At 45.0% G+C, this 14,009-nt stretch overlaps 1 protein-coding gene across 1 annotated transcript in view; it reads right to left on the reverse strand.

The window, feature by feature from the left end:
* Positions 1 to 14,009, reverse strand: part of LOC115112432 (F-box-like/WD repeat-containing protein TBL1X) — a 43,463-nt gene that overhangs the window by 5,298 nt on the left and 24,156 nt on the right. The window contains exons 2-5 of the mRNA XM_029639496.2: positions 6,985 to 7,094; positions 5,883 to 6,028; positions 4,956 to 5,175; positions 92 to 224 (exon numbers count right to left, since the gene is read on the reverse strand). Coding sequence (XP_029495356.1) covers positions 92 to 224; positions 4,956 to 5,175; positions 5,883 to 6,028; positions 6,985 to 7,042 — 557 coding nt within the window. The 5' untranslated portion in view covers positions 7,043 to 7,094. The remainder of the gene's footprint in view (positions 1 to 91; positions 225 to 4,955; positions 5,176 to 5,882; positions 6,029 to 6,984; positions 7,095 to 14,009) is intronic.

A 14,009-nucleotide genomic window follows, 5' to 3' on the forward strand; every position in this document is an offset into this window, starting at 1 on the left:
CTGCTCTAGCCTCACAAGTCCCAGAAAAGCTGAACCCAGAATTGACCCGTCCCTGTGCCCCGCACACTTCCCCCTCCCCGATGAGACTCACCCTGAGGCCAGCAGGTCGCTGACAGGGTTCCAGGCACAGATGAACACCTCTGACTCGTGGCCTCGGAGGACCGTGGCCTTGCTGGCTGGGATCTCCACGTCCACATCCATCTCCATGGGCTCAATGTGGTTATCTGTAATCAGATCACATCCACACTCTGTTACAGACTGGGGCTCCTGAGTGGCGCAGCGGTCTAAGGCATGGCATTTTTTTATATATATATTTTTCACCTTTATTTAACTAGGTAGGCTAGTTGAGAACAAGTTCTCATTTACAACTGCAACCTGGCCAAGATAAAGCAAAGCAGTGCGACACAAACAACAACACAGAGATACACATGGAATAAACAAGCGTACAGTCAAAAACACAATAGAAAAAATAAAGTCTATATACAGTGTGTGCAAATGGCGTGAGGAGGTAGTGAAGTAATTACAATTTAGCATATTAACACTGGAGTGATAAATGAGCAGATGATGATGTGCAAGTAGAAATACTGTTGTGCAAAAGAGCAGAAAAGTAAATTAAAACAATATGGGGACGAGGAGAGAGTTTACAGTCTAGCCAGACACCTAGGTATTTGTAGTTGTCCACATATTCTAAGTCAGAACCGTCCAGAGTAGTGATGCTAGTCGGGCTGGCGCATGCGGGCAGAAAACGGTTGAAAAGCATGCCTTTAGTTTTACTAGCGTTTAAGAGCAGTTGGAGGCCACCGAAGGAGTGTTGCATGGCATTGAAGCTCATTTGGAGGTTTGTTAACACATTGTCCAAAGAAGGGCCGGGCCAGATGTATACAGAATGGTGCCGTCTGTGTAGAGTTGTCAGGGAATCACCCGCAGCAAGAGCGACATCGTTGATATATACAGAGAAAAGAGTTGGCCCGAGAATTAAACCCTGTGGTACCCCCATAGAGACTGCCAGAGGTCCGGACAACATGCCCTCCGATTTGACACACTAAACTCTGTCTGAGAAGTAGTTGGTGAACCAGGCGAGGCAGTCATTTGAGAAACCAAGGCTGTTGAATCTGCCAATAAAAATACCATGATTGACAGAGTCGAAAGCCTTGGCCAGGTCGATGAAGACGGCTGCACAATATTGTATTTTATCGATGGTGGTTGATATCATGATATGAAATTATATCATTTCGTACCTTGAGCGTGACTGAGGTGCACCCATGACCAGCTCGGAAACCAGATTGCACAGCGGAAAAGGTACGGTGGGATTCGAAATGGTCAATGATCTGTTTATTAACTTGGCTTTCGAAGACTTTAGAAAGGCAGGGCAGGATGGTTATAGGTCTATAACAGTTTGGGTCTAGAGTGTCACCACCTTTGAAGAGGGGGATGACCGCGGCAGCTTTCCAATCATTAGGGATCTCAGACGATATGAAAGAGAGGTTTAACAGACTGGTAATAGGGATTGCAACAATAGCAGCGGATAACTTTAGAAAGAGAGGGTCCAGATTGTCTAGCCCAGCTGATTTGTACGGGTCCAGGTTTTGCAGCTCTTTCAGAACATCTGCTATCTGGATTTGGGTGAACGAGAAGCTGCGGAGGCTTGGGCAAGTAGCTGCGGGGGGTGCGGAGCTGTTGGCCACGGTTGGGGTAGCCAGGAGGAAAGCATGGCCAGCCGTAGAGAAATGCTTATTGAAATTCTTGATTATCGTGGATTTATCGGTGGTGACAGTGTTACCTATCCTCCTAGTGCAGTGGGCAGCTAGGAGGAGGTGCTCTTATTCTCCATGGACCTTACAGTGTCCCAAAACCTTTTGGAGTTAGAGCTACAAGATGCAAATTTCTGTTTGAAAAAGCTAGCATTTGCTTTCCTGACTGACTGTGTGTATTGGTTCCTGACTTCCATGACAAGTTTCATATCGCGCTGACTATTTGTTGCTAGTGCAGTACGGCACAGGATGTTTTTGTGCTGGTCGAGGGCAGTCAGGTCTGGAGTGAACCAAGGGCTATATCTGTTCTTAGTTCTAATTTTTTTGAAAGGGGCATGCTTATTTAAGATGGTGAGGAAATTACTTTTAAAGAACTACCAGGCATCCTCGACTGACGTGATGAGGTCAATATCCTTCCACGATACCCAGGCCAGGTCGATTAGAAAGACCTGCTTGCAGAAGTGTTTTAGGGAGCGTTTGACAGTGATGAGGTGTGGTCGTTTGACCGCAGACCCAGAGTGGATGAAGGCAATGAGGCAGTGATCGCTGAGATCCGGATTGAAAACAGCAGAGGTGTATTAGGAGGGCAAGTTGGTCAGGATAATATCTATGAAAGTGCCCATGTTTAAGGATTTAGGGTTGTACCTGGTGAGTTCGTTGATAATTTGTGTGAGATTGAGGGCATCTACCTTAGATTGTTGGACACATATGGTGTCCAGGGCACAGCTGGGAGCTGAGGGGGGTCTATAACAGGCGGCAACAGTGAGAGACTTATTTCTAGAGAGATTAATTTTTAAAATTAGAAGCTCGAACTGTTTGGGCATAGATCTGGAAAGTATGACAGAACATTGCAGTCTATCTCTGCAGTAGATTGCATCTCCTCCCCCTTTGGTCGTTCTATCTTGTCTGAAAATGTTGTAGTTGAGGATGGAAATCTCCGAATTTTTAGTGGCCTTCCTCAGCCAGGATTCAGACACGGGAAGGACATCAGGGTTGGCGGAGTGTGCTAAAGCAGTGAGTAAAACAAACTAAGGGAGGAGGCTTCTGATGTTAACATGCATGAAACGAAGGCTTTTTCGGGTTACAAAAGTCAACAAATGAGAGTGCCGGGGGACACGCGGGGCCTGGGTTAACCTCCACATCACCCGAGGAACAGAGGAGGTGTAGGATGAGCGTACGGCTAAAGGCTATGAAAACTGGTCATCTAGTGCGTTGGGGGCAGAGAATAAAAGGAGCAGATTTCTGGGCGTGGTAGAATAGATTCATGGCATAATGTACAGACAGGGGTATGGGTACAGTGGAGATAAAGCCAGGCACCGAGTGATGATAAGAGAGATTGCATCTCTGGAAGGGCTAGTTATGCTGGGTGAGGTCACCGCATGTGTGGGAGGTCGGACAAAGGAGATATCTGAGGCATGTTGAGTGGGACTATGGGCTCCGCAGTAAACTAAAACTTTTTTAATTTTTTTTAAATATCTCACCTTTATTTAACTAGGCAAGTCAGTTAAGAACAAATTCTTATTTTCAATGACAGCCTAGGAACAGTGGGTTAACTGCCTTGTTCAGGGGCAGAACGACAGATTTTTACCTTGTCAGCTCAGGGATTTGATCTTGCAACCTTTCAGTTACTAGTCCAACGCTCTAACCAACAACAGTATACAAGACATATTGACATTTGAGATAAACAAAGCAATCACAGGTGTTGATTGGGAGAGCTAGCTAAGACAACAACAGCTAATCAGCTGAGACAACAACAACAGGTAAAATGGTGATGAATGGGCAGAGAGGGTCGGTTAACTACACACAGGGCCTGAGTTCCAGGCTGGGGCCGACAGATAAACAAAAACAACAACAACAACAGGTAAAATGGTGATGAATGGGCAGAGAGGGTCGGTTAACTACACACAGGGCCTGAGTTCCAGGCTGGGGCCGACAGATAAACAAAAACAACAACAGGTAAAATGGTGATGAATGGGCAGAGAGGGTCGGTTAACTACACACAGGGCCTGAGTTCCAGGCTGGGGCCGACTGATAAACAACAACAACAACAACAAAAAGCAGTGCTAGAGGCATCACTACATATCATGGTTTGATTCCAGGCTGTATCACAACCGGCCGTGATTGGGAGTCCCATAGGGCGCGCACAAATGGCCCAGCCTCGTCGGGTTAGGGTTTGGCCGGGGTAGGCCGTCATTGTAAATAAGAAGTTGTTCTTAACTGACTTGCCTAGTTAAATAAAGGTTAAATAAAATAAGGAAATAAAAACAGACACATACATGACTCCCAATACCTACTATACAGGAGATCACATATATTGAAAATATAGTTCAATTTCCTTCTCATCCGTAGCCATATTCAGTTGCAAAAACTAACTATCTGGACTGTTTCCCTCTTAAGTTGGTTTCTGACAAAAATTAGAGGTGTTTAACCTCTCCCCTTTCAAATCATAACCATTTAAGATCAGAGAATTTAAATGAGGCTAGTTCCAAAACATTAACGGCAAATAGCCGAGAGCCCGAGACAGTCACTAAGTCTTAAATAACAGCGTTATCTAAGATTTGCAACTACCGCATCAAACGTACTTGTTGACCCAATTGAAGCGGAAGGAGCAATCTGTAGAGGATCAAAGCTCAGGCATTCTGGGAGATGAGCTAAGAGCTAATCCAGTAATCATCTTCACATCCTGCCTGCAGTATTGATCAAATGTGTTTTTGCTGAAGAGCAATCCTACGGGGCTGCAGCATCCCTGTCTGTTCAGACAACCATTACTTAAACTAACATAGCCTTTGCTGGTATTCTGCCACCCACCCACACAGACAGACTAACTCCAGTGGGATCGGCTGACACAAACATCCACAACATCCTCTATCAGTTTCTCCCTAATCTAACGCTTCACCCGATCCATACCTCTCTGGTTTCACTGGCTAAATTCTAGAAGCATCTGTTAGGGAGGAACAATGAAGGTGAATGCATGCAGGGTCAAATTCACCAACACTCAATGCCATGTCACTAATTACCTCACATTCAGTGAAAATCACATGGCTCTAGAGTATCACACACACACGCTGCTTGATGTAGTAAGTCTCACATAGTAAGTATCAAGATAATGTGGGAAAATGTTTAGCTGTCATTTGTTAAGTTACGGCACGACAACGCTAGCTAGTGATAGCTAAATGGCCCTGTTAGACAGGAGACTGTTCTTACACATGGTGTGTGTGCCGTTCTCCTCTCCGTTTACGATGGCCTCTCCGTTCTTTGGTGCGTTGGGTTGGTTGCTTGCGGCGGTGATTGCCATGGCGCAGGCCGCCTGTTGCTGGGCTAGCTTGTCGCGGAAGGCCTGCTGCCTCGTCTGCACCACATCTGGCATCACCGCGTCGATGAGTGACAGAGACTCAATGGGCCGCCCATCAAACACCGTGCCATCCTGCCAACACAACACCAAATATGCCATGGTTACCCCGTTGGATGTAAGAGTGCACTGATGGACAATACATTCCAACTGTAGGATTTACATTTTTTATTTGACAAGTACAATAGTGTATTGATTTTGGTATTGTTTGAGATTCATGACTTCGATAAACTTATTTTGCATACAAATGACTGCTGAGCTAAGTATTGATCTTAGGCACTGTATTAGTGAGGGCAGTCTTATATAAATAACCCCATTGATTTACATGGAGTGTGTTTGGTGTTTGTTCTGGGTGTGGTAGTCCAGGCCAGGGTTGTATTCTCCAGGCACCAAAAGGAAGAAAACAGATTGAAAAAGAACCTTTATGAATAAAAAAATATATATACACACACACATACATACACACTCAGTCAAAAGTTTGGACACACCTACTCATTCAGGGGTTTTTCTTTATTTTTACTATTTTCTACATTGTAGAATAATAGTGAAGACATCAAAACTATGAAATAACACATATGGAATCATGTAATAATGCCCCAAAAAGTGTTAAACAAATCAAAATATGGAATGAGTAGGTGTGTCCAAACGTTTGACTAGTACCATATATATATATATATATAGTTTTTGTGTTCTTTTGCTAAATGTTCTGCTACGGTATGCACTAATGAATGCGACCCAAGGCACTACCAGAAGGCAGCCTGGACTGGAGCCCCTAGGCTCACCTCGTTGATGCTGATCTCTGCCTCCACATACTGGAGGCCTTTCTGCAGGATGGAGATGAGGGCAGCAGGGGGCACTAGTGTTCCATTGATGTTGGACTGGCTGATGTGGCTCTCAATGCCAAAGGTGAACGCTGAGTGGGAGAAACCTGGAAAGCGACACACAGAGAACACAGTCAGTACAACGAGAACACCAGAGACCTTGCAACACAAACGTCTCACTCCTACACAGACATATCTACAGACATCTGCAATGTCTGAGGTGTTATTTCTAACTTTTTATATCAATGTTATGTAAACCAAAAAATAAAAGGGAGCGTAGACAGCGAGTCAATCATTCATTCCAAGTAGACTTTTTCAGGGGAAGAAATGTTAAAATGCCAGCGCTATCAAGCATTTATCCAATGACTGGCTTCAAAGAAAGCCCCAACAGTAATCAAATACAGCGGCTAGGATCTCAATAATTCATTCACCCTGTGAAAAATAGGGTAGCGTGAATGGCATGTTGACACAGGTACATATGAAGGGAAAGCGATATTCTGAACAGCCAACAGACATGTAGAATAGGCTTGGTTTCCACTAACGGTAGTTTCTGGAGTTACTGACACCTCTACTTTCCTATTCCTGCACTCTCTCAAGCTTTTCATCATGTTTTTGGTGAATTTATTGAAGTAGCCATTGGTAAAAAAAAATCCCAAACCTTTAGCGACCGTTTAGATCAGGGGTGTCAAACTCATTCCATGGAGGGCCTAGTGTCTTGGTTTTTCCATTCAATTAAGACCTAGACAACCAGGTGAGGGGGGTTCCTTACAAATCAGTGACCTTAATTCCTCAATCAAGTACAATGGAGGAGTAAAAACCTGCAGACACTCAGCCAGTAGAATGAGTTTGACACATGTGGTTTAGAAAGAGTCAATGCAGTCTAATCCATGACAACATAATCAACAAGGTCAACTACAAAGCCATTCTCAATTCCTACATTACCACAAAAACAAATACAGAAGAAATATGTAAAGCAGAAGTATAATAATAATTTCAGCAGACAGACAATAGACAGAGCGAGACAGGACAAGTGTGTTACAGGGAGGTTGGCAGTCATACATACCTGACTCCTGAAGATATCTGTATACCAAGAAGTTCACTTCATCACTGGTTATACTCATCTTAGCCCACCTCGATGGAGGAGGTACTGTATCTAGTAAAGATCGGCCCACTCTAAGAAAGAAAGAGAGGAAGACAATGAGTTTTAGATTCATTACACAGCTCGCTACATCGTTTCACAAGATGACAAGATTCCCAATGAGTGGGAAAATGTAGGAAATATCTAGGTAGGTCCCCAATCATTATTATCAAATGACTTGACAGCTACCATGTCCTCACATACAAAGATAAAGCAAGACCATAGTTCAGGCTTGTACTTCCTACACACACACACACACACACACACACACACACACACACACACACACACACACACACACACACACACACACACACATTGAGAATGTCAATGACCGGATCACTAAGCTAGTGAATCCATCTCTACTTCACAGGCTAAGTATCCCCCCCATCTCTCTACTGTGACCCGACAGCGGCGTCCATTTCCATTTAGCTTGCAGGGGAAAGTGGCAACAGTCTACCATTATTGACCTGGCCACTGAACTAGATGGGTAAAGAAGCCTAATAAAGCAGGACATGGCATTAAAGGCCTACTGTCGCTATCTAGTAAACTGCAGAGGAGAACTCAACACACCGGCTAGGACTAATTACTGGTAAAGTTGGGCAACATTCACATCATTATCGCTTTCACAGAAACACAATTTACTGGTGACTGCGTCAACATTTCAATTTGGTATTCTTTCAAAACTACAGGGATCTGAAGAAAAACATAAAAACAGAGCCCTTTAGAATCACAGCAATTGATTTATTGTTCCCACTGATAAGGGCCTTCAGGCTAGGGAGTGCTTTGCTACAAAGAATGATTCATGGCTGTACTAAATTCTACAGGGACTTCAGGTTACGAAAAAAAGAAAGTATGGGAACTGTAAAAATATCTGAACACTATGAAGTGGATATGAACACACACGTACTCAATTACATGCTCACATACACATACGGATTTACACACACACACACACACACACACACACACCTGATCTCGCTCTCTTCTCTCACTTCTCTCAACTTTTATAATTTTATGTGTTTATTGTTTGTCTATATTTTTTATGTAATTGTCTACACGCGTATATATGTTTACAACAAGCAAGGGGATTTGTACTGTAGTGAAACCGTCTCTAGAGTAATGCAAGGTCTCTTTCATGATCATGTGAAACGGCAATTGCTATGGAAATGGTGGGATGTGTTTTTCAATTATGGTAAAGGTAATTATGATGCAACTATGACGGCGATATAATATGGATTACTTATCATCATGAATATTAAGGCTATACTACATGTTACACACATAGACACTCAACCATGCAAATTGGCGGAGTTATTATTTATTTGGACCACACATTATAGTCTTACTCTTATACAGACATCGTACACACTCACTAAATCACATCCAATATCATACACATCAAACTACTCAGATTTACTATACACATAATGTCTTGTCTCAATTTTCTAACATCTGTGGCGTTGGCTCACAGGCAAACAGGCAAGGGAATAAAACAAATATGGCTAGAACCTAATTCTTGAATTCTAAATATCAGACGTTTGAAAGCTCTAATACCTCTGATGGCAGTAACTTTACAAGCACTAAATTATGGTCCATTTAGACTGAGAATAGTATCTAGTTATGGTAAGGGGAGAAATAAGTATAGCCAGTTATAATTGTAGCAGTTTAGCAGATATACATTTACATTTTTACATTTAAGTCATTTAGCAGACGCTCTTATCCAGAGCGACTTACAAAAAAGAAGATCAGTCTTTACCTGGCTAAAAGAAAAGGAATATAACATATACTGTTTACAGGAAACTCACTCTACATCCTGAAGTTGTGTGGAAAAAGGAATGGGGTTGACACCTTTCTTGTCTCTTTCATCAAAGGTTTAAAAACGTTTTAATAGGAGACAGAATGCGATCGGATCATCATCTAATTGGCATTCACATAACTCCTATAGATTTTCCACGTGGACATTGGGAATTTAATCAAAGTTTACTGGAGGACAACTTATTTTTAACTAACACAAAATCATTTATAACTGAATTTGTCCAGTATAATATAGGTTCAGCAAATCCCCTTATTGTTTGGGATACCTTTAAATGTACCTTCAAAAGGTCATTCAAATCAATATTCATCAATACTAAAAAAGCAGTTTCTGGCTAAAGAGACAAGACTAACAAGGGAAATCCATGAACTAATAGTACAGGTAGAGAGCAATAAAAATGATACTACAGAGATACAAAATAAGTTAAGAGGAAAAACAAAAAGAACTGGAGGAACTTATTCAAGAACGATCTAATGTAATCTATTACAAAAATAAAGCTAAATGGATGGAATATGGAGAAAAATGCACCTAAGTCTTCCTGAATCTCATATATAGGAACGCTTTGGCAAACGCTTTTTCCGTCTCATCCTCAGCCACTGAACGAAGATTACGGTATGGAATACCTTCCAAATAATATAAACAATTTAAAATGAACAAATGTATAGAAAAAGGCCAAATTACAGAGGAATAACATTTTGAGGCTATTAAATCCTTTCAGTCTGGAAAAACCCCAAGGCTTGATGGCTTACCGGTCGATGTATATCAAGCCTTTTCTGATATACTAAAAGCTCCATTGTTAGATTGTTTTAACTACTCCTATAGAAATGGTAGTCTGTCAGGTAGTCAGCAGGAAGGTCTGATTTCTCTATTATTAAAACAAGACTCAGATGGCAAATATAAAGACCCAGTCTATCTAAAAACTGGAGGCCCCTTACATCCCATGAATCCAAGATGGCGTAGAAGTAAGTCATCCTGTCCCTGTATATATCGCTTATTTTTCGTTTTTTTAAAACATATTTTTCTTCGCATACCTCTTTAAAAACATTTTGCTAAAGCTAAGCTTCCAAATACTCTCCTGCAACCCGCCTCACCCAATGTAGCTATTTTTCCTAAAGTATTTATATTTACTTCGGAACCGGAACCCCTCAACTGAAGCTAGCCAGCTAATCCATCAGCTAACCTTTAGCCCGGAAAGCTCTCGCCAGTTCGAACAACGCGACCCTAACCAGAGCACAACGGACCTATTTATTTTTCATCCCCGGATTCCCACCGCAAACGGAACATTTTTCAGCTGGATCTTCACAACTAGCTATCTAGCTAAACTGCAACCCCGGATGATTACATTTACATTTACATTTAAGTCATTTAGCAGACGCTCTTATCCAGAGCGACTTACAAATTGGTGCATTCACCTTATGACCTCCAGTGGAACAGTAGTGCATCTAAATCTTTTCAGGGGGAGGGGGGGTGAGAGGGATTACTTTATCCTATCCTAGGTATTCCTTAAAGAGGTGGGGTTTCAGGTGTCTCCGGAAGGTGGTGATTGACTCCGCTGTCCTGGCGTCGTGAGGGAGTTTGTTCCACCATTGGGGGCCAGAGCAGCGAACAGTTTTGACTGGGCTGAGCGGGAACTGTACTTCCTCAGTGGTAGGGAGGCGAGCAGGCCAGAGGTGGATGAACGCAGTGCCCTTGTTTGGGTGTAGGGCCTGATCAGAGCCTGGAGGTACTGAGGTGCCGTTCCCCTCACAGCTCCGTAGGCAAGCACCATGGTCTTGTAGCGGATGCGAGCTTCAACTGGAAGCCAGTGGAGGGAGCGGAGGAGCGGGGTGACGTGAGAGAACTTGGGAAGGTTGAACACCAGACGGGCTGCGGCGTTCTGGATGAGTTGTAGGGGTTTAATGGCACAGGCAGGGAGCCCAGCCAACAGCGAGTTGCAGTAATCCAGACGGGAGATGACAAGTGCCTGGATTAGGACCTGCGCCGCTTCCTGTGTGAGGCAGGGTCGTACTCTGCGGATGTTGTAGAGCATGAACCTACAGGAACGGGCCACCGCCTTGATGTTAGTTGAGAACGACAGGGTGTTGTCCAGGATCACGCCAAGGTTCTTAGCGCTCTGGGAGGAGGACACAATGGAGTTGTCAACCGTGATGGCGAGATCATGGAACGGGCAGTCCTTCCCGGGAGGAAGAGCAGCTCCGTCTTGCCGAGGTTCAGCTTGAGGTGGTGATCCGTCATCCACACGGATATGTCTGCCAGACATGCAGAGATGCGATTCGCCACCTGGTCATCAGAAGGGGGAAAGGAGAAGATTAATTGTGTGTCGTCTGCATAGCAATGATAGGAGAGACCATGTGAGGTTATGACAGAGCCAAGTGACTTGGTGTATAGCGAGAATAGGAGAGGGCCTAGAACAGAGCCCTGGGGACACCAGTGGTGAGAGCACGTGGTGTGGAGACGGATTCTCGCCACGCCACCTGGTAGGAGCGACCTGTCAGGTAGGACGCAATCCAAGCGTGGGCCGCGCCGGAGATGCCCAACTCGGAGAGGGTGGAGAGGAGGATCTGATGGTTCACAGTATCGAAGGCAGCCGATAGGTCTAGAAGGATGAGAGCAGAGGAGAGAGAGTTAGCTTTAGCAGTGCGGAGCGCCTCCGTGATACAGAGAAGAGCAGTCTCAGTTGAATGACTAGTCTTGAAACCTGACTGATTTGGATCAAGAAGGTCATTCTGAGAGAGATAGCGGGAGAGCTGGCCAAGGACGGCACGTTCAAGAGTTTTGGAGAGAAAAGAAAGAAGGGATACTGGTCTGTAGTTGTTGACATCGGAGGGATCGAGTGTAGGTTTTTTCAGAAGGGGTGCAACTCTCGCTCTCTTGAAGACGGAAGGGACGTAGCCAGCGGTCAGGGATGAGTTGATGAGCGAGGTGAGGTAAGGGAGGAGGTCTCCGGAAATGGTCTGGAGAAGAGAGGAGGGGATAGGGTCAAGCGGGCAGGTTGTAGGGGCGGCCGGCCGTCACAAGACGCGAGATTTCATCTGGAGAGAGAGGGAGAAAGAGGTCAGAGCACAGGGTAGGGCAGTGTGAGCAGAACCAGCGGTGTCGTTTGACTTAGCAAACGAGGATCGGATGTCGTCGACCTTCTTTTCAAAATGGTTGACGAAGTCATCTGCAGAGAGGGAGGAGGGGGGAGGGGAGGAGGATTCAGGAGGGAGGAGAAGGTTGCAAAGAGCTTCCTAGGGTTAGAGGCAGATGCTTGGAATTTAGAGTGGTAGAAAGTGGCTTTAGCAGCAGAGAGAGAAGAGGAAAATGTAGAGAGGAGGGAGTGAAAGGATGTCAGGTCCGCAGGGAGGCGAGGATTTTCCTCCATTTCCGCTCGGCTGCCCGGAGCCCTGTTCTGTGAGCTCGCAATGAGTCGTCGAGCCACGGAGCGGGAGGGAGGACCGAGCCGGCCTGGAGGATAGGGGACATAGAGAGTCAAAGGATGCAGAAAGGGAGGAGAGGAGGGTTGAGGAGGCAGAATCAGGAGATAGGTTGGAGAAGGTTTGAGCAGAGGGAAGAGATGATAGGATGGAAGAGGAGAGAGTAGCGGGGAGAGAGAGCGAAGGTTGGGACGGCGCGATACCATCCGAGTAGGGGCAGTGTGGGAAGTGTTGGATGAGAGCGAGAGGGAAAAGGATACAAGGTAGTGGTCGGAGACTTGGAGGGGAGTTGCAACGAGGTTAGTGGAAGAACAGCATCTAGTAAAGATGAGGTCGAGCGTATTTCCTGCCTTGTGAGTAGGGGGAAGGTGAGAGGGTGAGGTCAAAAGAGGAGAGGAGTGGAAAGAAGGAGGCAGAGAGGAATGAGTCAAAGGTAGGCGTGGGGAGGTTAAAGTCGCCCAGAACTGTGAGAGGTGAGCCGTCCTCAGGAAAGGAGCTTATCAAGGCATCAAGCTCATTGATGAACTCTCCGAGGAACCTGGAGGGCGATAAATGATAAGGATGTTAAGCTTGAAAGGGCTGGTAACTGTGACAGCATGGAATTCAAAGGAGGCGATAGACAGATGGGTAAGGGGAGAAAGAGAGAATGACCACTTGGGAGAGATGAGGATCCCGGTGCCACCACCCCGCTGACCAGAAGCTCTCGGGGTGTGCGAGAACACGTGGGCAGACGAAGAGAGCAGTAGGAGTAGCAGTGTTGTCTGTGGTGATCCATGTTTCCGTCAGTGCCAAGAAGTCGAGGGAATGGAGGGAGACATAGGCGGAGATGAACTCTGCCTTGTTGGCCGCAGATCGGCAGTTCCAGAGGCTACCGGAGACCTGGAACTCCACGTGGGTCGTGCGCGCTGGGACCACCAGATTAGGTGGCCGCGGCCACGCGGTGTGGAGCGTTTGTATGGTCTGTGCAGAGAGGAGAGAACAGGGATAGACAGACACATAGTTGACAGGCTACACAAGAGGCTACGCTAATGCAAAGGAGATTGGAATGACAAGTGGACTACACGTCACGAGTGTTCAGAGAGTTAAGCTTACGTAGCAAGAATCTTATTGACTAAAATGATTAAAATGATACAGTACTGCTGAAGTAGGCTAGCTGGCAGAGGCTGCGTTGTTGACTAAGTAGGCTAGCTGGCATTGGCTGCGTTGTTGACACTACACTAATCAAGTCGTTCCGTTGAGTGTAATAGTTTCTACTGTGCTGCTATTCGGGGCTAGCTGGCTAGCTAGCAGTGTTGATTACGTTACGTTGCGTTAAAAGAACGACAATAGCTGGCTAGCTAACCTAGGAAATCGCTCTAGACTACACAATTATCTTTGATACAAAGACTGCTATGTAGCTAGCTACGATCAAACAAATTAAGCCGTTGTACTGTAATGAAATGAAATTAAAAATGTGATGCTACCTGTGGAGCGAAGCGAAATGCGACCGGATTGTTGAGTGCAGAAGTTCTGTTCGGTAGACGTTGGCTAGCTGTTGGCTAGCTAGCAGAGTCTCCTATGTTAAGGACGACATAAAACTACACACTCTAAACTACACAATTATCTTGGGTACGAAGACAGCAAAGACAACTATGTAGCTAGCTAACACTACACTAATCAAGTCGTTCAGTTGAGTGTAATAGTTGTGCTGCTAATCGGTAGACGGTGGACTAGCTAAC

Source organism: Oncorhynchus nerka, linkage group LG3, assembly GCF_034236695.1.
Source record: "Oncorhynchus nerka isolate Pitt River linkage group LG3, Oner_Uvic_2.0, whole genome shotgun sequence".
Taxonomy (NCBI): Eukaryota; Metazoa; Chordata; class Actinopteri; order Salmoniformes; family Salmonidae; genus Oncorhynchus; species Oncorhynchus nerka.